General features: G+C 46.8%; 2 protein-coding genes across 2 annotated transcripts in view; one reads left to right on the top strand and one right to left on the bottom strand.

Moving 5' to 3' along the window:
- Positions 1-25,146, top strand: part of cog5 (component of oligomeric golgi complex 5) — a 93,739-nt gene that overhangs the window by 7,167 nt on the left and 61,426 nt on the right. Inside the window, exons 6-7 of the mRNA XM_048267539.1 lie at positions 2,762-2,882; positions 24,077-24,207. Coding sequence (XP_048123496.1) covers positions 2,762-2,882; positions 24,077-24,207 — 252 coding nt within the window. The remainder of the gene's footprint in view (positions 1-2,761; positions 2,883-24,076; positions 24,208-25,146) is intronic.
- Positions 10,247-15,851, bottom strand: gpr22a (G protein-coupled receptor 22a). The gene is made up of 3 exons (XM_048267548.1): positions 15,384-15,851; positions 12,847-14,049; positions 10,247-11,973 (listed from the first exon to the last, which is right to left on the bottom strand). The coding sequence occupies exon 3, from the start codon at positions 11,967-11,969 to the stop codon at positions 10,602-10,604; it is 1,368 nt and encodes a 455-aa protein (XP_048123505.1). The 5' UTR covers positions 11,970-11,973; positions 12,847-14,049; positions 15,384-15,851; the 3' UTR covers positions 10,247-10,601.

Here is a 25,146-nt window from a genome sequence, read left to right as displayed (position 1 = left end):
TCTTAGGAGTACTCTTCTGGAATAGATATATTGTAGAGCAGGGAGTTGAGTTCTTATAGTATGTTCAGCTGAGCACTACTCTCTGCAGAGTACTACAATCTCTAACTGTGGAGTTCCCATACCAGGTGATGATGCTACCAGTTAGAACACTCTCAACCGCTGAAGTGTAGAAGGCCTTCATGATGGATGTAGAAACTTTGAATTTCCTTAGCTGACCTAAGGAAGTAGAGTGGTTGTCTGGACTTCTTCAGAACATTTTGAGTGTTAACAGTCCATGTTAAGTCTTCAGTAATGTGGACACCAAGGTATTTAAAACTTGTGACTCTCTCTACAGGTTGCCCGCTGATCATTAGTGGGGTGTAACTGTAGTTGTGCTGCTGCCTTCTGTAATCCACTACCATTTCCTTGGTTTTATTGATATTCAGTGTCAAGCTGTTAGATTGACACCACTGTGCCACCTCATCAACCTGATCCAAGTAGAACTGTTCATTGTTGTTACTAATCAGGCCCAAGATCACTGTGTCATCTGCAAACTTGATGATGGAGGTATGACTACTGTTGGCTTTGCAGTCATGTGTGTAGATGTTGTACAGCAGTGGACTCAAAACACAGCCTTGGGGAGCACCAGTGCTGATGGTTAATGAGTCAGATGTCAGACCCCCACTCTAACCACTTGTGAACGGTTGGTGAGGAAGTCAAATATCCAGTGACACAGGGTGGTGTTCAGTCCTAAGGCCTTCATCTTTGTGACCAAGGTGAGAGGTACTATCGTGTTGAATGCTGAACTAAAGTCAATGAACAGCATCCTCACATAATTCCCATTCCCCTCCTCCAGGTGAGTTAAGGTGGTGTGCATGAGGTTTGAGATGGCATCCTCTGTAGACCTGTTGGCTCTGTAAGCAAATTGGAGGGGGTCAAGGAGGCAGGAGGGATGAGCAGATAATGTTTTCACAAGCTTCTCAAAACACTTCATCACTGTAGGCGTCAGGGCTACTGGGCGGTAGTCATTCAGACATGATGGACTTTTGTTTTCGGTACTGGAACAATAACAGACTGCTTGAGGCAAGTAGGAACTGTCTCTTGAGCCAATGATGTGTTAAAGATATAAGTGAACACAGGAGCTAACTGAGCAGCAGGGATTTCAAAACCCTGTTAGAAATTCCATCCGGTCCAGTAGCTTTTCTACAATTTACCCCCTCCTAAAGGCATTGCTCACATCGACCTCAGAGACACAGAAAGGTGCATCCTCATTTGCTTCACATGCTGCAGCTAGTCCAATATAGTCTGTGTTTTTCATGTCAAAGCGAGCATAAAAAGCATTAAGTTCATCAGGGAGGGCTTTACTCACATTCATCATAGGAGGGGACTTTCTTTCAAAGCCAGTGATGGTTCGGAGTCCTTTCCACACTCGTGCTGGATCACCCTCCAAGAAATCAGCTTCAACTCTGTCTCTATAGCGCCGCTTAGCATCTTTAATTGCACTACGTAAACTATAAGATGCTGCTTTGTAATCCGTCATATCCCCTGAAATAAGCCCAGCATTACAAGTCATGGTGCGTGTCTTTAATGCTGTTCTCACTTCTCTATCCACCCATGGTTTCTGGTTAGGGAAGCTTCGGATCTTTACAGTTGGGATGATGGAATCAGTTAGCATATTGATGTAACTCAATGATACTTCCGTAAACTCATTGATGTCAGCAGAGTTCGTCTGATACAGGTACAAATCAAGTTAATTAGCCCATTGTGATGTCATCAGCCTAATGTTAAGTCTATGGGGACATTTTGAGTAGTTTTTAATAAATAGTTTAAAAAGTATAAAAGTTACAAAGCCCAGATGTCATAAGTAAGACCTACGTAACATAGTTTGAATGAAGTTTCTACGTTAAACAGTTGAAGCTGTTAGCTATTAACCATTAACTGCGTTAGAAGAAGAATAAGAAGAAGAAGAAGCCTAGGAATAACAGTACAGTGCATTTTCATGCACTGTAATAATGAAGCTAAGAATAAGAAGCCTAGGAAGAACAGTACAGTGCATTTCCATGCACTGTAATAAGAAGCCTAGGAAGAACAGTACAGTGCATTTTCATGCACTGTAATAATGAAATACATACACATTCACACATCCATAACTTTTAATTAATCACTGTTCTTACTGAAGACACAGCTTAAGAAAGCAGAGGTATGATTCATTAAAGGTACAGTCCGCGATTGTATGCAATTTCAAGGCCATATATTTTTTTGTCATTCAGCGATCATCTCCTCTCTGTCCGCTAGCTGCCCATACATACACTGTAAAACACTGTACTGCACAGTACACTGTAAAAACTCATTCTCTGTTTGCAACCCAGGCTCTGACAACTGTAAACAAAGAAAGCGGGGGCAGCCTGTCCCCCAAGCAGAAACCCTGTGCGAAGTTTCTCTGGGAATACTGAAGGAGGGGTGTGTGTGTGTGTGTGTATTATTGTGTGTGGGGTAGCAGCTACCTCTCCAGTGTGTTTTGTTTCGTCCTTGGTTAACATATAATGTACAGTATGTTGTTTTGGACAGGCGTCTGCTATTCATTTTAAATGTAAACATAAACAAACACAACATTTTACTTAGTGATACACTGTATTTGTCACTGTTTTCACTGTAGGCACAACTTAGGAAAGCAGAGGCACTGTTTACTGAGCCGTTGTTTACTCAGAGATTTATTGATCAATAACACCTGTGTGTGTGTGTGTGTGTGTGTGTGTGTGTGTGTCTCCCCCTCCCTCCACAGGTGGCCTGTGACCTGCTGAGGCGGATCATCCGTATCCTGTACCTCAGCAAGCGTCTGCAAGGGCAGCTGCAGGGCGGCAGCCGGGAGATCACCAAGGCAGCGCAGAGCCTCAACGAGCTCGGTGAGTGATGGCCCGCGATTCCTGCCTAGCCCCTGCTGGTACTCCCCATCTCACACACATACACACACACACACACACGACGCATACACACAGACACACACACACACACACACACACACGACACATACACACACGACGCATGCACACACATGGTCATACAGGGTCAACAATCCTATGCTATCCTTTTCCCTGCGCCCCCGCTGTCTCAGCCTGGATTCTCACCACCCCGAGCACGTCAGAATCCCGAGCAGCCTGCTGCCCCTGCCGTGCATGTGCCATCCATCAAAGCTGGCGGGGCAATGCAAACCGCAAGCAAATCGCTGCGCGATGTAAGATGCAAGTGTGTGGAAGAGAGGAGGTGATTGGATTAGCAGGTGCTAGCTGCGCTGCCTGTTGGGGAGATTTAGCACTGAGGTAGAGGAGGGCCTGCCACTACTTGTAATGCAGCTGAGAGAGTGTGGAGCTATTTCATTGGCATTGCATCGGCTTTAACAGCAACATGTAACAAGCTTATACAGTAAAAGTGCTAGAGCTTGAGGCTTTGACAAATTTGAGACGCATTCCCACACCTTTCACCAATTCATACTGAAGTCCTCAATGTAAACTTATTTTGGTTCTTCAGGTTCAACCCTAACCCCATTCCCTAACACCATTCAACCCTGACCCCCAACCCTGACACCATTCAAACCCACAATCCCTTGTAGCAATCAGGGCGGCCACTTTTCACCCAATATCTAATATGTTAGGTCACCTTAGGTGAGCCTTTTATCCTGGTACAAACTCAGTCACTGGGATTGCAGACGCAACTAAAGTCTGTGCCGCAGCTGTGTGTGAGCAGGAACCAAAGCTCACCTGGTTATGCTGGCCGGCAGGTATTTCTGGAGTGCAGCGGCCAGGGCTGCCATGTGTGTGTGTGCTTGATGAATATCCGACTAGAATTGGGTTAGCGGTGCAGCACCAGCCTACTTTATTTCTGTCCCCCGGCTCCATTAAGGGGTAAAAAAGGAAAAAGCTGGAGTTTCGTGGGCCCCTCTGCACTGCACTGTGGGCATGTATGCGATTGTTCCGCTTCCTGGTGTCCTGATGCAGAGCCAGGGTGTGTTCCTTTTTGAAATGCATCTAGCATCCCATTGCACCGCTTCCAAGTAGAAAGGTGTCAATTAAAACTGCAACAGGATGAGTTGCCACCTGGACTGTGAGGCTGCTTATGCAAATAGCGTAGTGCTTTTTTAAATGTCATATCTCACAAACAAGGCGGCAGAAATGCAAATCTGTGCATTTATTACTTTTAGAGCTGCAGCAGAGCGACCTCCTGCCATTAAAACGTTCCGAGTCCCGGAACTCTTTCTGGTACGTGTCATTTTCTGCACATGGTTGTTATGCATGCATGAAAAGGACACTGCAGAATCTCCATTTTGAAAATCATACCGTGCCCATTCGTTATGGACCTATTGCTTTTACTTGTGTGTGTTTTTAATGCAGCATCCCATTAGAGACGTTTGTGCTTCAGCTGATGTACTACTGTCTCTACTTTTATGTTGAAGTTTGTATATATTTTTGAAATGAGAGTGTAGCCACGTGCCTCAAATGGGTCTTTGTCCTCAAGTTGGTTCATGACCTTCCTCCCCTCCCCCCAAACAATCCCCTGCACTTGTCACTTGTGAAGATTGAATGCTGCTGAATCACACACCCTCTCACCAAGGAGAAGGGACACATGATGGAGAGACTACAGCTTTCCCCTCTTTCATCTCTGTCCACCTCTCACTCCAGCACACTTATAATCTCTCTGTTTGTCATCCTCCATCTCTCTCTCTCTCTCTCTCTCTCTCTCTCTCTCTCTCTCTCTCTCTCACTCATATATAAATATATCTATATATAAAATACTGTATGTTTATGCACAGAATCCCCATGTTTATGTCTTCTCCAGACTGTATACCTGCTTTCTTCACTCCACGTTCAAAGCACAAACAGTCTGCCTCTCTCCCTCTCCCCTCTTTCTCTATCTCTCTGTCTCTCTTTCTCATGTATTCTTCTCTTCCTCATAAGCTCTCTCTCTCTCTCCCCCCCTCCATGATTTGGCACCGTCTGTAATGCTCGTGTTCTGCTTCTCCTCTTCCTGAAGGTCATGTCATGAAAGTGGAGTGTGTTTATTCGGTGTACTCCACGCTACCCATGTGTATTTCTCTCTTAGCTGTTTGCTCGTTGGGCTCACGCGAGTGGGCTTTCTCTCTCTCTCTCTCTCTCTCTCTCCATTTGCGCCTGTCCCTCGCCTGTCCCTCGCCTGTCCCTCGCCTGTCCCTCCCCTGTCCCTCCCCTGTCCCTCGCCTGTCCCTCGCCTGTCCCTCGCCTGTCCCTCGCCTGTCCCTCCCCTGTCCCTCTCCTGTCCCTCGCCTGTTTCTCTCGCTGGTGCTTCAGCACGCTTAGCTGGAGCAGTGCTTTGGGATTTTGTCTCCCCCCTGCACATTCACACAAGCCTTTACATATTCTGCTGCCATCATGCCATACTAGTGCTAAATTAGGCCCCTGCCTGTGCTGCTCTAACACGGTAAAAGCCCAACACTGGCAGGGTAATGTGATTTCGCCCTCCCTCTCTTCCTCAAGAGCACCAGGTTATGTGCGTTTGCATGCATGTGTGTGTGTGTGTCTGTGTGTGTGTCTGTGTGTATATATGTTTTCAAGGACATCTACCTTGAAAACATGGGTGAAGACAGGGGTGTGTGCGTGTGCGTGTGCGTGTGCGTGTGCGTGTGCGTGTGCGTGCGCATACATTTGTGACCGTAAAGGAACGACTTGAAGCAGGGAAATGGGTGGTGGGAGGGATGGGGCTGTAATAGGAGGCTGTGTGTGTGTGTGTGTGCGCGCCTGTGCCTCTGATGTCAGATACAATAACATGATTGAAGTGGATACTGTGGCAAGGTCCATGCCGGTGACAGCGACACAGCAGAGAATGGCCGGTTATTGTTGAGGGGGAATCAAAGCCAGATAAATGTCAAGTGTGGGGCCTTCAAGTGGCACAGACACAATACTTGCCACGGGATAAGAAAATAAAACAGAGGGGATGACTGGGGTCGGAGGAGGATGAGAGGGCTGAAGAGAGCGATTTAAAAAAGACGAAGGAATAGCCTCATCATCCTGGCGGTCAAGCTGTTATAAAGCCTGCTAAACTCAAAGTGATTGCTCTGTCTGCCTGTCTATCTACCTGTCTCTCTTCCTCTCTTTCTGTCTGTCCCTTTCTGTGTCTGTCTGAATCTTCTTCTCTCTCTTTCGCTCTCTCTCTCTCTCATTCTCTCTTTCTCTCTCTGTGTCTCTTTCTGTCCCTTGTGTCCAGACCATAGATTACATCACTCTGCATGAGCATCTGATATCGGAAAAGAAGCTTTCTGTAATCTGTTCCCACCATGAGTCAGCACTGAAAAAACTATTCTTTCCCATCTTTTCCCTATCCTTTTTATACATATTTTTTCTTATCTTTTCTATCATTCTTTTTGTCAGTTGAGGAATACATTGAAGCTTGACAAATTCTTTCAGCCGTTAGCTTGTGGCTATGTATCTTCATCTATTACTGAATCCACCTTTCTTCTTTCACAGTTTTTTTTTTTCAGTTAGATCTTGATTGAATTGTAGATTTGAATATCTGAGGGAATGGATATCAAAACTTTGAAAGATAGAAACAGGGATCTTTTTGTAGTCCCTTGTGCACTTGATGGGCCTGTCACTCACAAGAGCTGAAGTGTCAGGCAAAGTTGCTCGGAGATGGTGTGATGTTTTCAGGGAACTTTCGCTCAGTGCTCTGTCGAGAATGAGACAGGATACGAGAGCGGACTGATCCTGAGTCAGTGTGATTGTGGGGGGGGCATTTGATTGGCTTTCTCCTTTCTTCTCCTTGTTCTTTTTATAGGATTCATCCCTCTTTTCCCCTGTCGTCTGGTCAGGAGCAGGTGGTTCCGAGGTGTCACTTGAGTAGTGTTGGAATGAGAGGAGGCTCTCAAAACTGTCACTCTGACAGGCAGGGGCACGGGCATGTCATTAATGAAAAGCCTGTGCAGTTGATTTTGGAGAGAGGTGGCCGTGCCAGTCATAGGCTATGTGTTCAATCTGAAAGATTACACCAGCAGGTAGCTAGTATCAGAGTATTTGAGCAAATTAGCTCTTGAGCAGTTGTTTCTGCATTTAGTATTTTAGAGTTTCTGCATTTAGTACCAGAACCTTTATTAAATTGCAGGTACAAATAGTTCATCTATGTTTCATGTAAAAAAGGTTAGCATATTGTTAACCGTAATGGCGGGCATAGTCGAATTTGGGCTATTTGGTTCAGGGCTGTTTGCGTCAAAATGTATTAATAGTGGTGGTTTAATTTAAAAAACAGTCTGCTGCTTGAGGCACAGTTTAGTATCATGGCTGTCACCAATGATGGTAAGGAAGGGAGATTTGGATGGTGATCCACAGAGTACTTGGTTTGTGTGCATCACCTTTGGTCTCTGCTGCATCTGAAGGGGAAGCTCAAGTGGGATGCACAGGGTCTCGCGATGGCCTCAGTTAATAAAATAACCCCTCATGTCTCGTGAGACCCCAGACTGTTTGGAGGACCAGGTGTAAGCCTGTACATTAAAGCCCTCTGCACTCAAGTGCTCGAGAACTCAATTTTCTTCAGACAAGGAGCACTTGAGTTATACAATTATGTTCCTGTGCAACCCTTACTAGCAGAATTTCTAAATGTGCCTTTTTATTTTTCAGGAAGTGCCATTAGGTGATGTGAGGTGAAATGTATGCTGACAGATATAAATAGTTGAGGTTTGCCGCAGTGTTTTGACCTCGGTCTTGGTTGTTGTTGTTCAATATAGTGTTGCAACATCATTATAGTGTACAACTGCTGTGTAGGAGATCTGCCGATCGATTCCTGGCTAGCACATGAGTTTACGCTCAGAGGCACAGCCAGACACACACCCCTTTTCTAGTAGTAACTTTGCCTTGACTGGTAGGCCATCACCATCATCAAGCCTCACTACTTACACACAGCGTTCTGTCCAGGGGCTAGCGAGAAGCATCCACACACGCTCTACTGTTTTCCAACCTTGGCAATAAAAGGCCTCTTCATCGTTCGCATCTCATTGTATCTACAGAGTCTGTTCACCACGGGCCGGACTGCGTACAGACCCCCTTCAGGGTGCCTTTCCTCCTCCCATGTGACTGACCTTGCGTAGCAGCACACAGGCGTAGCAGAAATCCCCAAGATCCATATCCCCCTTCACATGAGCCTCATGAAAAGCCTGGAGAGAGCGAGAGAGAGAGAGAGAGGGCAAAGGCCTCCCTCACGCCTCCCACCCCTTAGCCCCAGGACCCTCTTGTGCTGGTGCAGAGGGGAGTGTGAGGATGTTGAATGCAGCACTGTCGCTGCACTTCTGGATCCACGGGGATGAATCAGTTGGTATTTAAAAATGGCCACTCTTAAGACAGCAGAGCATGATTCATCTCCACTTCTGGTAGAGCAGGTATTCAACCCTCGTACCGCACTTGCATTTCTTTGATAGGAGGATAGGCAGTCTGACCTGTTGCCCGTTGATATTCTAGCACATTACTCATGTGGCTGTAAATAGTCTACATGAGTGCAGTTGGTGGATGTACACATGCATTAGTCATGCTGTATGCAAGGACATGCAGTTCCAGCACAAAGCTTGCACCTCCAGCAAACTCACTCCTTTCCCTCTCGGCCATTAGAATGGCATTTGATGAACTCTCTGATGGGTTCTTCGTCAGCGTTAAAACCTGCACCATGGTACTGTACTGTTTTGTCTTTCTGGAGAGCTGCCAATACCTGGCACTGTTACTATCTCTTAAAATGTATATTGAGCCCGAGCTGAAAATCAACCCATTGATTTATTGTGTAGGGCTGAAGGTGGACATCAGGCTTATTTGTTTTTTTTTTAATAGAGGAGGTCATGCTGATAAGATCCTCAAGCCTGTTATTAACAATGCCCTTGTGGACAGCACATCCTTTGATTAACCTTTGATAACCGAGGGAAACGGCATCCTTCAGCAGTGGGTAACTTGACCTTTGGCCATGCATAACTGTGTCTGGGAATGATGTTATAATAAGCTTTTGTCTGTACAATTTGTATTCATACTACCAGCAGTATTTGTTTTTTTTTTGTATGGCACAGTATCTGCTGGATCTGTGGTGGAAAAATATTTCATTTTGTAAGGTCATCTACCTTAGTGTTTGCTCTTTTAACTGGTTATGAGTTTATGCAGTTATGCTCGCAGTGTTGAGATGAGCATTTTTGTTTGTGCATTGTTTTGCATTGTTCATTGGCATTCTCTCCATGCTTCCACCACCATAGCCCCTGCCGAGGAAAGGCATGACCTTCCAATGTCAGCATTCTGGAGAGTGCTTCTGATGCATGGGCAGCCATGCTTAATAGTTATTATCTGGTATCCCAGGCCCTCGTTAATAGTGAGACAAGAAAAAAAAAAAAAAAAAACAAGCTAAATGAAAACAGGCTCCCCTAGGCTCCCAAGGGCAAGTGCTGGTATGACCCAGCCACTCATGACCACTTCAGTCCAGTGTCACGGGCCTGTGGTTGGGGGAGCCCTGCGCTGCTTTCTGCCCGCACACCTCCAGAGAACGACGTGCCGTGACTCTCTCTGCCCCCTCTGACATCCTCTATTAAAGTAGATAAGGGTCTGATTCGGCCGGCCTGACGGCCCTCAGGAGTGATTTTGAAATGAAGCAGATGCCCACTCTCAGACTCCCCACTCCTCTCAACCTCGAAGAGCCAGCCAGCCTAGAGATTAGAGGGACAGCATAGCAGCAAAGCTCTCAAGCATACCGCAGAGGTTAAGGGAATCAGGGAAGGGCATGTCAGGTCAGATCAATAATAGCGGCAAACAGACAAAACTAATGTCTCATACAGGCTTGCAGCTCACGTATCTTGGTGCCAAAGGGGGGAAACTGAGTCTGACAGCAGAATTAGCTACCGTTTACTTCTGGAACAAGTAGGCTACTCTGGGGACTTATTGGGACTGCTGATGTTTTTAAAACCTAAGAATTGCTGAGGTTCATGACGACCTCTGTTGTGCGCCCACTTTCATCTGCCATACTCCGTCCTCTCCTTGTCTCCATCTTCGTTCCCTTACCCTGAACCCTAGTCTCTACTCTCGGCGTTTACGGGCAGATGGTAAGGGCTCTCAAAGGACAGGAAAGGCATATGAGATGTGCTATATAAATCTTTGCGCCAGTACTGCTGCTTGATGTTTTATGTGATTTGCAAAGTGCTCTCGTTGGCAGAGACAGAAACACAGAGGGAGAGAGAGGGGAGACAGACAGGAGAAGGAGGACTGGCACAAAGCACAACTAGATATCAGGATGTATTTCAACCTGCTTCAGGTTTTATTTATTATAAACAGGACAAATAGCACGGGCCTTTCTTTCTATGTCTGTACATGAATGTATAAGTACTCTGCTATACATTATTCCTATATGTACACCATTTCATTTCACCACTATAACGAAAAGCACATGCAGTCTGTACACTCTTTGAACTGTCCATGATATCTAGTCACCATTACAATAAATAGTATTAAATTATTTGCTCCACGCTGTGAAACTGTACAGATAATACACTTTAATACACATATCTGCTTTGGATAAGTGGTTTCCCTTTTTCAGCGCGTTGTATCATTGACCTTTGCATGAGTTCAATATGAGTCTGATGGTTCACACTACGTCTCTACGTCCTCAGATGAGAGACACTTTTGTCTGACCTCTGTCTCCTCAAAGGTCACCTTTTTGTTCCGTTTGGGGTCGATCCAGGAGTTGTGGATGACCGCGTTGTTGGGCGTTGGCTCTGCCTCCACCACCGATACCACCCTCTTCTTCATCTTGCTCTTGAGCACCTTCTGGAACTTCTGCCTGGTGAAGGCATAGAGCAGCGGGTGAAAGATGGTGGTGCCATAGGCCATGACCAGGAAGCCCAGGCGCAGCCGGGCCATCATGGCGCTCGGGCCGGCACTCAGAATGACCGTGTTGAGCACGGTGATGGGCGTCCAGCACAGCAGGAAGGTGGAGATGATGAGCAGCGACATGCGGAAGACCCTCCGCTGCCGCTCCCGCCTCTCCCGGTGGCGCTTGACGGCGCGCCGCAAGGCGATAATGACCGACACAGAGGTGCGCATGGCCAGTGGTGGGTTCCGTACGGCCGCACTGCTCTGCGAGGCATCTGTGGACTCGGGCTGGGCTGCGGACGCATTCCCAGACGTCGTCATGGAAACGGCTGCCTTCTTGCCTTTGCTACGTGGTTTCTTCTTGGGGGCGGCGGTGTGGAAGCGTGTTCCGATCCGGATGTTGAGCGCCTGCAGGATCTTGTAGTAGGTCACCAGCATGACGACCGCCGTGAAGAAGAAGATGGGGATCTGGGCCAACAAGTGGTAGTAGAGACCCAGGTCTGTGTTGTAGTGGTTGGCCCATAAGTCCTCCTCGTCCTCATACTCCAGGGTCTGGTTCCCCTTCCTATCCCTGCCCTGGCTGAAGAAGCCCACTTCCATGAACGGCACCAGGAAACTGAGGAAGGACAACACCCAGATGGAGCCCAGCAGGGCCACAGCTCGTCCCATCGTCAGCACGCGGTTCGCCGGCCGCACTGAGATGTCGTACCTGTCCAGGGTGATCGCCAAGACGTTGGCCGCCGTGGCAACGCTGGCGAACGACACGCAGGCCTCGTGGAAGCAGCAGATGAGTGCTGTGTTGTCCTCCTGAAGAGGCAGCAGCACCACGGCAATGGTGAGCGGGATGCAAGCCACGCACACCAGCACGTCCAGCACGTGCAGGTTCATGGTGACTATGTTGCTGACCGAGCTGACCAGGTTGGACTTCATGCAGTAGAGCACCAGCACGGTGAGGTTGCTGCTCAGGCCCAGCACGATCTCCAGCATCAGGAAGCCGGTCAGGGACACCTGGAAGCTGACTGGGTAGGGCAGGGCTGCATCCATGTCCTGGTCCAAAGGGTCGGCACTGTCGAGGACGGTCACGTTGTTATTGTTGTTGATGTCGCTCATGGTGGCTTGGAATTCCAGTACAGGAGGGGTATGCATTCTCCTGCAGGAAAGTGAGGGTTGGGGTTGGAGTAGAGGAAGAAATAGGAAGAAGATAGTTAGAGAGTTGGAAGGTGTTATAGTTGCATTTTTTGTTCATTGGTTTCCACCCTTGCTCAGCAATTGTTCACTGCAGTTGCTTGCTAATTGGGACACTTGGATGGCCCCAATAGAGACATGGTAGAGAAGCCTTTTCATTTAATTGTGAAATGCCTCGCCTCACTTTCACATGCTTCAGAGTTAGAGATCTTGAGGCAGAACGGAGTGTGAATTCGCAGGCAGAACTGAGTGTGTTTCATAATTTGAAGCTAGCTTAAGATAAGGACCACAGTCCCTTGTGATGGAGTCTAATGTTTCCCAGTTATTAGCCTGGGAAAAAAATGGACTTTCCTATCTTTGTGTCCCTTGAACTCAGACTGCAATCCTCTTAGAAAGATTTATTCAATTTATTTTAGTCAGAGTCAGCCCAGTTACTCACAAGTCAGAAGGATATGTTACTCTCAAAGTGTTTCAGGGTCTTCTATAGAGCCATGTTGAAAAGCTAGAAAAGGTCATGGAGGTCATGATGATGAACAGCAGAAGCTTTTAAGATCTTTTGAACTGAATCAAATCTCAAGCACTCTTCAGCCAAACAGTGTGCTTGACTCATTCAGTTTCAAGGTTTGTGAACCTTGCAAAGTATGGAAGCTTCCTATTTCTTTTCAGCAACCCTTTTCTCTCTCAGACCAAGACCTCAACCAATTAGGAACAGTAAGAGCAAACATAGCAACACGGACATACATATGTGAAATACACACAGAGATGAATGGATGCATACCATCGACCTAAACACACACACACACACACACATAGACAAGCACAGAAGCAAGTCACTTACCCCTCCCCCCTGCACTGAGTTCTCCTCAGGAGCCTGTGAGCCAGCAGCAGGTCCCGAGTCGTCCCGACAGGATGTCATAAGAACGCACCATGCTCGTGTAGGCTTCTCCCTGCTGTCACCATCCACTCCCGTCTGAGCTGTTTTGGCAGATCGGGCTCAGCCACCGCTATCCCCTTTTAGTCAGGCAACACAAGCCAGCTGAGACGAGCTGCTAGGATTTTTGCTCCATCCAGCTCGTAGTATAGCAGAAAAAGACAAAAGAAAAAAAAAAGAGTCCAAAAAAAGGTCCTCGTTAGGAAGGGGAAAAAAGTAGCCCTGTGATTTGTTGGTGTACTTGTATAGCTAGTGTCTCACAAATGCAATCTGTCCCTGGTCATTGCAAGCACACTGTATTCCTTTGCTGTCAGAGGTTCGTTGGAAGATGCACACAGATATACTGCTACTCCTGCTCCAGCGCTCTGGAAGGGTCTGTGCATTGTAACATCCACGTGGTCGATGACATGAAAGCCTTTCTTGTGCTTTGTGCACTTTGGCCCTTTGTCCTGTTGTCTCTGTCGAGGAGTCCTAAAGGAGCAAGCGGGGACAGCGCCGGCAGCTTGCCTCTGAGCCCCCACTCGTGTGTGTGTGTGTGTGTGTGTGTGTGTGTGTGTGTGGTGTGTGTGTGTGTGTGTATTCCAAGCTGGAGATTTTTATCTGGTCGATGGTCGGCCGGAAAGCGTTGTTGTGTGGTTTGTGTACGAGAGATAATATTGGTCAGCGAGCTGCTGTTAGCGAAGCTCCTCCATCATTTCCTCTCTAATGTAGTCTATCGTCGAAACAATCTCTCGGGATATCTCCTCCTCTGTCTCCCTTTCCCTCTGCCTCTCCTACTGTGTTTCTCTCCGTTCCGCTCTCTCTCGTTCTCTCTTTCCCTCGTCCCTGTTGCCGGGTACTGGTTTAGTCCAACGTCTGTCCAGGCCCTTTTCCAGCTGCCCAGTCCTCTTTGAGCACAGCCTGGTTCGCTGTCACCCTCTCTGGGCCCGATCTCTGTGCGTCTCAGCTACACGTAGGCGGAAGCCCACTCTCCCGCTCAAGAAGGTCATTAGCTCGCGAGAGGAAGTAATCAGCTCGCCGCATGGCACACACTACCCCGCTCCAGCTCTCGAGGCGGAAATGGGCACGCGTCGTCCAAGGCCAACGGCAGGCAGGTCACGCTCCGGACTCCTAAGGAGAGATGCGAAAGAGAGGAAAACTGACTCATATCCATGTCATCCTATCTTACCTCTTACCTAATCATAGATGCTCAGTCATCTACGTCTATTGAGTTTTCGTCTAAAAATATCTCAACCTTCATGTTATATACAATGAGGACAATTTACACACAAAGTGGCTGGTGGTTTCTGATAATCCACACATCAGAGGAACTGTGCCAAATACAGCTCTTATCTCTCGACTTCCACCAGCATTCGCTCGGCTGTTTGTTTATTTATCTCATCTGCCTGTTCTGTAATCATGCACTCTCGTCTCTCTCTCCCGATGGTCTGTTTTTATGCACTCGCATCGCAAACGAGTCTTTAAAGAGCTGCGATGTGCTCCCTGCGGTGCCTCTACTCTTCTGTCTCTTTTTTCACAGAGTGAAAGAGAGCTCGCATTTTTTGGCACTCCGCATGTGATTGGCAGGCAGGAGGAGCAGGCAGCCGGCGACCCGCTTGAGAGGCTCTCATCCCGAGCTGCTGCCCACACCTGACAGTCTCGTACAAGCGCACACACACACACACACACACACACACACACACACACACACACACACACACACACACACACACACACACACACAAACTACACACACACACACCAGCATGCGCATACTCATGTACATACTCATGCACACACACGCGCGCACACACACACACACACACACACACACACATACTACACACACCACACACACACACACACACCAGCATATGATACTCATGTACATACTCATGCACACACACACTCACACACACACACACACACACACACACACACACACACACATTTCACACTGTCACTCTCAGCTAAGAGACAAGTGCCTGATAGAACACCTCTGCAAAAGGAGTTCTTGTATATTTATGCAGAGTTAGCAGTGATGAATCCGTTGCCAGGGGAGCCATGCATGGATAAGGAATGCATGACTGCATTTTCTCTTCTATACAAGTAAATATCAAGAAGTCTGGCTTTTTAGCATTCTATCCTCTCTGCTGAGATCAGATTATTTTTGTGAACTCAAGAGTCAAATTTCATGTAGCAAACTAGTGCTGTTTTCATTCAGCATTCTTAGATTGTCCAGCAGTCAGTTATTTATGCTATAGCATGCGTACACATACACTCCATCTCTAACCTACTTTTGACACCACAGAGGGTCACTCTCCAGGTTTCATCTCATTCAGTGCCCTATATATTTTGATTCCTTAAAAACCATTTGGAGCTACTTTAATTATCACAGTGTCTGGTGATACCTGGTTGTCACTTTCCATCTGTCAGTTGAAAGGGTTGAGAAAAAGAAGTGTTACCTTGCTCTACCGAAGTGGTCCGGCGCAGGGCAGGGTGTCTTGCTGGCCCAGATAGGGGGCAGTCTCTGGGGAGAGGAGTGGGAGCAGCGGCTGGGGTTGGGGCCAGTTGCAGCGGGAGGGCATCACTGTGTGGAGGTCTGGAGTCGCGCTCAAGCTGGAGCTCTGCCGGCTCTGTCGCTCCGGCAGCAGCTTTCTCTCTGGCAGCCTCTCTCCTCCTCCTCCTCCTCTCTTTTCCCTCCCCTCTCTCCTTCCTCTCTCTCTCTCTCTCTCTCTCTCTCTCTCTCTCTCTCTCTCTCTCTCTCTGTTGTCTCTCTGTTGTCCTCTCTTTCCTCCTCTCCTGTCTTGGAGCGGGTGGCAGATTGTCAGTGGGTGTGGGGCAACAAGAGGACCCTTGCACTCTCTCTCACTCTCTCTCACTCTCTCTCACTCTCTCACTCTCTCTCTCTCTCTCTCTCGTTCTTTCTGTCTCCCTCCCTCTGTCCCTTTTTCTCTCTGTGAAGTGTCACAGAGGAACGCTGGTAGTCTGGCTCCGCTCCTCCTCCTCCTCCTCCTCCCTCCCTCCCTCCCTCCCTCACTCCCACCATCCTCTTTCTCTCCCTCCCACCCTCTCTCACTCTCCCTTTCTGTCTCTCTCTTCTCTCTTGTGTGCTTCTTTTCTCTCTCACTCTCTCTCTCTCTTTCTCTTTCTCTCTCTCCCGTCCTCCCTCTCCGACTCTCTCTGCTTTATATGATAGCTGCCCTCTGTTGATTGATTGGTTGCACACAATAGACTTAACCCTTTCCTTCCAGAAGCATAGTGCAGTGTTCAGACTTTCCCTCTCCATTTGTATGCAATGAATTCATTTATGACCACAGCAGTGTGTGATGTTTTAAACTGATGCGAGTGAGCATGAGAGTGACTGAGGGAGAGAGAGAGAGAATGAGAGGGAGAACGAGAGGTATTTGTTCATTCATGGATGATGGTAAGATGACACAAAGCACCTGAAGAGCCAGTGCTCTTTACATGACAGCACGACAAGGTAAAGAATAGCAGGTGGTTACTGCACCACACAGAAGCTGTCAGCGGAGCTTTGATGGTGCTAGTCTCATTATCAATGACAAGGGTGACAGCTTTTAGCTAATATGTGCTAATATTAAATAATATTATTGTGCGTGTTTTGTTTTTGTGTTGAAATGGAAGTGGGAAAAGCATACTGATAGAAAGTATGACTGTAGGTAGGGTGTACTGTCACATGCTGTCGCCATGCCAACCCTTTGTTTGCCCTCCCCAGAGGACCAGGTGCTGTTACCTTGGAGATCTAAATGGAGATGCCTGTGCCTAGCTAGAAACCTTGTGACCTTTAAGCATTCATTCATTCATTCATTCATTCATTCAACCTTTATTTATTCTCGGAGGGTCATTGAGGGAAGCCCTCATTTTCAATGAAGCCGAGATTACAGAAACGATGAAGTAACAAGATGTAAAAAGAGAGAGAAAAAAAGTATAGGTATAGGTCTAGGCCTATAAATAAAATAAAACAAAGTAAAATAAATAAATAATAAGATAACATACATTACATTATAGAGGAGGAAGGGAAAAAATACATAATATCTTAATAATAAAATAATAATAATAATAAAGACATTTACTTAAAACAGGTACAAATTGACATAGGAAGGTTTGTGATTACAGATCTGAATTGATTGTAGGAAAGTATAGAGTTCATTTTTATATTACACTGAAGATTATTCCAGGAAGTAGGGGCACTATAACAAAAGGCCGACTTTCCCAACTCAGTGTGGATACGAGGAACCTTGAGCATCAATCAGTCATTTGATCTGGTCTGATAGGGACCAGAATTCCACACAAGCATGTCTGAAATATAACCTGGTAATTTCCCAACAATACCTTTTGTAAATAAACAGATTTATATTGTTCAAAGAGAGGACTAGACTAATGTCTTTCAAGCAATACACACAATCCTTTTTAAAAAGAAATCCTTTGACATTCATGCCGTCTTTCCTATCACAACTCTTTTGCTTAATTGGACGGGAGATTTTTCTGTTGAACACATCAGCACCCGCCACAAAGGTGATGACCATTATCAACTTGCCCCTCCAGCGGCGCCTTTGCACACTCTGGGTCTACGCTGACTTCCCATCGCCTCCTCCTCTTGAGTAGAATCATTAAAGGCTGCTCCTGGCTGGGAGCGCATCGCCACGTGCCCAGCAAAGAGTCAAGGGAGGAGGAGAGGGGGGGAAGAGATAAGTGGGGAAAAAGAGAGAATGGGGAAATGAGAGAAGAAGACACAAGGGGAGAGAATAAAGACAGGGCTGCAAATTAGAAAAGACGACTGCTCATGCTACCCGTTTGCCAGCACAGTGGCAGTGCTGATTAGATGTGATTCATTCAGAGGGATGGTTAGCCGCTTCTGGCCTACGGGTCAGAGTGTGTGAGCTGAGTCCAATGAGGTCATGATGAGGCAGTCTACTCGCATCTGCTCTTTAGCACTCTCTGTTCTTTTCTGCCTTGCTTTCTTATTCCTCACTGGAAATGATGGGGAATGCAGCGGTAATGCCTAAAAGTGGATGTGCCTTAGCCTCCCATCTGAACTAATGAACCCATTACGCCACCCTCTGCTGAAGGGGAGAGATGGATTTGGAGAAGAGCAGAGTGTGGAAGGAAGAGGAAAATGGGGGGTTGAGAAATGGAGGAAGACGGTGGAGAATGTGGAATACACTACTAGTTTAACATCTGTGTGTGGATGCAAGCCTGGTTTTTTTGGCATATACCTTGTGTCATTCACCAGGTGTCACCAGGTAATAATGTCGTGGTTCATGTTATGAAAAGCCGGTGCCTCATTCCAGTTGAAAGAGCCAAATCCTCTAATACCGACGAGCCTTAATACACCGACACTTGTATTGTCCTGGCGAGCCAGCATCATTGGAGACAGCCTGTTCCGATCTGTTCCATCTGATCCTCAAATGACTGGAGAAGTTTCAACAGGAAGTTTGCACAAGCTTGTGTGTGTGTGTGTGTGTCTGTGTGTGTGTGTGTGTGTGTGTGTGTGTGTGTTCTCTGGCTCCTCTTCTTAAGAATCTCACACACTCACAGCAGACAGAGAAGGCCAGAGCTGCCTTTGGTCACGCTCCTCGAGTCCCAGAGGGCTATTCTTGCGTGTGGAGGCACGGAGGTCAACTCTGGTGATTGGACCTACAGCTGCATCAAGCCCTTCCTTTGACAGCCAAACATCTGTCTGAGGTTGATGAACCCTCACCTCGTCCACATCAGGGACTGTGATTTAAAAAAACAAAAATACTGATTTGATGTGTTTGATATGGATGACATTCAGAAATGTCCATTTCAACTCTATGAAGCTTTTGTCAGAGAATATGTCCAAAGCACTTGAGTCTATAAGACTTCAAAGATAAAGTCTTCCGCAGGCTTCATGGATAATTGAGATTTTCAGCTCTGCGTGACTGCAAGTGCTGCAAAGATTGTCCTGTTTGAATTGTTATCTAAAACTACCATAATTTATGAATAAATAAAAACAAAACAAATGCATAAAAGAGCTGTTCCGTTAGTCACAGGAGAAGCTCTCGGCATGCTTTGGGAAACAGAGTGGCCAGTCTTGACCGGATGCTGGAGCCATCGCATAGTAGTTGTGTAAACAAGGCATTGTGCTCCCCTCTGCGTCGGGAAAACGGCCGACCCAGGCAGCGGGGGTCACTGGAGCACTGTTGGGACAGCGTGGATCTCCCACGCTGAGTTCTCACCGATGAGGATTAGCATGGATAGCAATGGACAGCACTCACCCCCACACACCCAGTTCTAGCTCTACCATCATTATATCAGCAGCAGCAGCACCTAACCCCCACCCTCTGGCTTACTCCAACCCCTCTTGGCAACTGTGTTGGCAACTCTGCCAGCTGTCCTTTGTGTCCATCGATAAACCACTTCCTCCTTCACCTTCAGACAGCAAGGACTTCCTGTTCCGTCGGGGGAGGTTGTGTGAAGACCGTGAGGGGAAATCATGAGAAATAGGCTTTCCTAAACCTCACCCCCCCCACACACACACACACACACACACACAGTTCCTGCCCCCTCTCATGTCTTTGCCCCCACAGCACAGCGCAGCCACACGGCAAGCCATGAAGGGTGACCTTCAGTTAGCTCGGTGAGCTCACTCATCCCCACCCGCCCACAACCCCCTTACCTCCACCCAGCCCCCTCTGCCTCCCACCCACCAAAGCCCAGCCATTATCAGATCCCTTTGGAGCCAAGCTCAGGCAGATGAAACAAACACAGCTCTCAATGTAAATACTCTGGCTCTTATTCAATAAATACAGTTGGGACTGGCGTCCAAGCAACACATCTTCGACGTCATAGCCATCGTCTGACTGTAATCTCCGAACAGTCTGTGTGTCCATAGCATTAACCACTGCTTAGATGGTGGGATTTTACCGACTGTATATGCTGGATTTGACCTGAAGCCACTGGATATTTCGGAAGTCTGCCTCTTCTATAATCTGTCTAGATTTCCGTTGTCTTATCGTGGACAAATGATTCCAATCTAACTCATTCCCCTCAGAAACCTGCATTTACTTGTCGCATGAAAGATGTCTTACTCTGGTAATGCAAGGGAGCTGGATCTATTCTAAACAGGAGGAGAGAATTTTTTTTCTTTTACAACCACAAGCAGAATTGGGACTGGACTATGGTGTTTCTGTCTCTCCCCCCTGTTGTGTGTTTGCTGGTGTGTGTGGGGTCAGTGGGAAGATGTGCTCTGAGTCTGAGATCAAAATATGTTCTCAGAAAGGAAAGGTTATTTAGATCCAAGATAACTGTCTGCATTGCTCTCTGTCCCAGGGTAAATGATGTCTGCTGTCATGATTGCCCAGGATGATGACTGGTGTTATTTTGTTGCACATGACTATTCGCATAGACACACTTTTAAAACAGTGTTATAAAGATTTCCCGGAGGTATGGGAATGTTGCTAGAAATTGCCTGTGATGGCTGCCATTTTCCCATGAACTTCTCAGTGAGCCATCCAACATCCGTTTTGTGTCATCCTGAAAGACATGATGGCGTTTAACCATTTTTCATTTCCACTTTCCGTTGGAACTTGCAATTATTCGTTGTGTCTGCTACAAACAGGGGCAAACAGTGTCTCTTCTCGCTTAGAGCTGATTGCCTTTTCACCTTCAATTCAAGTAGGCGGCTGTGCTACCCTCTAATCAGAAATGAATGGAATTTCTTTTGCTTGTGGAAAATTGCTCCTCTGATTCTTGGTGGATTGTTGCAGCCATATTGAATTTGGGTTAATGTGCCACTTTATCAGTGCTTGCTTCCCCCTCTTCTCATGTAATGGTTTAAATAATGGGTTTAAATTTGCATTCCCAAGGTTACAGTAAGTCATTTTCTACACTTTTGCCCCCATTTTCTTCTTCATTTTTTTAGTATTCTTGCCTTGGGCCATGCAAATAAGCTCCAGCAGTAATCCAATACTGAGTTTGGAGTTGGGTTGAAAGCAGGCCAGTGCAGTGCAGTAGAGCGCCAGCATTCCTGCCCGGCCAAGCCGCTACCATGTTGAGTCAACACACGGCCATGCCACATTGGATCCTGCCGGATTCTGCCAGATTACTGTGTGTATGAGTATGGATGGTGTGTGTGTGTGTGTGTGTGTGTGTGTGTGTGTGTGTGTGTGTGTGTGTGTGTCTGTGTGTGTGTGTGAGAGAGAGAAAAGATAGTGAGTGTATGAGCCATGTTGTTGTCAGTGAACAGAAAACATATATTTCCTAGGTAACCACAATCCAATCACCATTAGAATGTTTTTCTTTTGTCTGTCATTGTTGTATTTAGAAAGAGATTGTGTACTGATACCTCATTCTAAGCCTGCAAGTTTGTGTGTGTGTGTGTGTGTGTGTGTGTCTATGAGTGTGTGTGAGCGAAGACAACAAGCAGAACAGTCGGATGACTCTCTACGACACCCTGGGCATTTGGCAGAGCCATGAACGTGGTCTGGCACGGAGCCTAACCAAAACCGGCTTGAGCCCAGGCACTCGTCTCTCCTGCTTCTCTCCCACCTGTTCCAGCTCTCTCTTCCTAGTCGTGTGTGTGTGTGTGTGTGTGTGTGTGTGTGTGTGTGTGTGTGTGTGTGTGTGTGTGTGTGTGTGTGTGTGTGTGTGTGTGTGTGTGTGTGTGTGTGTGTGTTTGTGCGTGAAAGAAGGAGAGAGACATGCTCAAGGTCGTGTCCTGAATGCTTACGAAGAAATAAAGTCTGCGCGCGAAGTAAAGTCGACCCTCAGGTGGTGCAGAGTGGAGTTGATAATGACTGACTCAGTGTTGGGACTTTTCAACACTTTTTTTTCCCTCCTTCTCCTCCTTCTTCATTTTTTTTTTAATTTGGCCTCTTTGCTCCGTGTCACTGCACTTGAGTCATTGGGAAGTCTGTTCGAAAAAAAAAAAAAGCCTGGCGGGCACCGCAAGTGTCAAATGGTCCCGCAGACAAACACCGCAACACAAACACAATGTTTTGAGAGCCGTCGGAGATCCCAGTGGGGGGTTGTTTTTGTTCTAGATCCCCTGCTTCCCCACCTCTATTATTTTCCAATCAGCAATTTTGGGCGACTCTAACTGCAGATGAAGCTCGCTCCGAGTCCCAATTGCACCCAATTTGATCCAGCAGAGAGCTTACCCCACGCCTGCTCAAAGCCCTTTTGTGGGTGTAACCTTGTAGCGCTGCAAATTCATTGCATCGGATGGAGGCCGTGATCTGACCTGGTCGTGTGCAGCAGGACTAGGAGCATCATGTGGCTTATACAGAAGCACCTTGCCGAGCTATTTCAAGGTACACAAATGACTTCCTCAGAGAGGAGAGGTTGCATAGCAATATGTCACCCACGTCCGGATGTTGCTAATTAGCATGTGTGTGAGGGTGTACGTGTGTTCGTATACCTGTGGGACAACTGGCAGGTGCTAGTGTAATAACAGCTTCTAATTTACAAGGGCATTACTATGACCACGGCAAAATAATAATCACTCCTCAAATGCGTTGCTCTGATGGCACCTCTCTCGCTCGCTCTCTCTCCCTCCCTCCCTCCCTCTCTCTTGCTTTCTTTCTCTCTCTCTCTCCCTCCCTCCCTCCCTCCCTCCCTCCCTCTCTATATATCTTTGTCTCTCTGTACAGTCCCCCCCTATCTTGTCCCTTTCCCACTGACTGAAGTCCTGTCTGGAGCTGCCAATCAAATGCCACTTTAAGTGTGGTTGCTTCCTCCTGCTTGGGGATATCCACAGTACTGTGGTTTAAGCATCGCTCCTCGTGTCATTATCAGCACGGCTCCCTGAAGCAGAGATTTCTTGATCGTGGCTGGAGCTGAATATTTTGTCTAAATGATATGCAGATTTTTTGGCCGAAATTATTATTTAATTGTGGCTGCTAGCAGTGTAAAATGTGCATGGATTGCATGCACCAAAGATGAACGCAGAGAATAGTGTTGTGGGTTAGAGATTTAAATTGTCTGCTGTTTCTCAAGTTCAGCTTATCGGTATATCATCATATGGTCCCCCCTTGGGGAAACAGTTTGACATTGACATTGACCTCACTAAAAGCAATCACTGACAACTATTATTCCAAGCTAATGTGTTGAGTTTAATAATTGATTGTAAGCATGCAATTAATGTCAACGCACATGTCTGCCTTTGCCATGTAAATGTATTTTTATTAGGGGTTTAGCTTCTGGCAGCTCTAGGGAGTTGCATACCTTTTGCCTTATGATTAATTTGCCCTTGTCAAGGTCAATGAGTTCGTCCCTCTATTAACAATGTCATCGTTGTTGGTAGGAGCAACTGATTAATTTCCCAAAGAGCTGTTGTTAAATTGAATGGTAATAACGTCAGAAATTCATATCCCAAGGCTCAAGGTAATTGCAGAGGGTTGGTAGTTTGATTTTTTTTTTTGTGTGTGTGTTCAGATCTACTGTTCAGTGTCCAGTTCACATATTTTTCTAAGAAAAGTTGTACAAATTAATGTCAAACATTGAGTGACATCTTACCAGAGTGTCCATTATTAAACCTCCTCACAGCTGAGTCCAGCCGAGTAGGCGAGACATGACCCGAGGTATACATGGAGAGTCTCCTCAGTACTCCTGTCACTCAAAAAGCCTATTACCAGCCTGCCGCACCACCATCGTCCTCTCTGAAGCTGCCAACCCAATAGCCAATACAAAATTAATGTTGTACAGCTTTTGCAGTTTTTTTTTCCGAGCAAATAGATGTCAAGACCTTGTTGTCAAGAGTTAAGAGGGCTTGTTCTTATGCTGACTTTTTGAAAAACACATGATTGTGAGTGGAGGACCATCCCAAAACATGACTGCTAAAACACAAAACACCCCCCTCCCAAAACAACACCCCCTCCTGAAAAAACATGGCCTTTTGCTTTCTGGACATAAAATTGACAGAACTTGATGTAGCTGGCATGAAGTGTTCACAACAGTCCATTTGCTGTCTTTTTGCGCAGAATAACTCTACATTTATTAGCGTTTACTCATGGCCCTGGCATCGTGCATCGCAGGCCTTTTGATCCTTGTTGTGGTGAAGTTAAAGAAGCACAGTCATGAAGCAAGACCGGCGTTGCGTAATGGCCTCAGTGTTTTTTTTAGTGCAACATGTTTGTTAAGATGTGTTTTTGTTTGTTTGTTCCCTGTCTTGTAGACTATCTGTCCCAGGGAGTGGACCTGTCTGGCATCGATGTGATCGAGAACGACCTGCTGTTCATCAGCCGGGCCCGACTGGAGGTGGAGAACCAGGCCAAGAGGCTTCTGGAGCAGGGCATGGAGATCCAGGTGAACAGCAGCACAGACTGCACAAACTCACACACATACGCACACGTATGCAGAGACACATCGCTCACTACACACTCACACACATACGCACACATATGCAGAGACACATCTCTCACTACACACTCACACACATGCGCACACATATGCAGAGACACATCGCTCACTACACACTCACACACATGCGCACACATATGCAGAGACACATCGCTCACTACACACTCACACACATGCGCACACATATGCAGAGACACATCGCTCACTACACACTCACACACATGCGCACACACAGAGACACATTACGTATACTGTACTTACATGCTCACTACACACTCACACTTAAGCCCAATTTATGGTTCAGTGTTGAATTGATGCCCTCGCTATGCAGAGCCTCTGGGACAGCGTATACCCCCCTTCAACCCTACGCCATCACCTGACAGGCACAAAGGTTGTTTGCTACCATAATATAAACTGCCTGGCAAACAACACATGTGTGTGAGCCACGCAAATAATTGTTTGAATAGCACAAAGATAAAAATTGTATATGTGTGTGGGTCTGGGCATGGGTGTGTGTGTGTGTGGGCGTGTGTGTAGGTGTGGGCGTGTGTGTGGGTGTGGGCGTGTTTCTTGGACAGCCGGTCAGTAACGTCTTGAAAGGCACAATTGCCAGTGTTGTTGAGCTGATATGCGGCTCCCAGCTGATTTGACTTTTTTCCAGGCCTGCACTCTCTCTCTCTCTCTCCCCCCGTCCTTCTCTCTCTGTGTGTTATTGTTTCTTCTGTGTGAATAGCTCCCCACTGTGAGCACATGCTCATGTACAATGACAAAGTTCGAGTCAGAACAGCAACACAGTAAGAGATGACATCATGAGACCTGTGGTGGAATACCTCCTGATACCTCTGCTCTCTCCTTTTTCTGTCTCTACCTCTTTTCTCTTCTCTC

The sequence above is a fragment of the Alosa alosa genome, chromosome 17 (assembly GCF_017589495.1).
Source record: "Alosa alosa isolate M-15738 ecotype Scorff River chromosome 17, AALO_Geno_1.1, whole genome shotgun sequence".
NCBI lineage: Eukaryota > Metazoa > Chordata > Actinopteri > Clupeiformes > Clupeidae > Alosa > Alosa alosa.
This window is presented reverse-complemented; position numbering and strand designations above follow the sequence as displayed.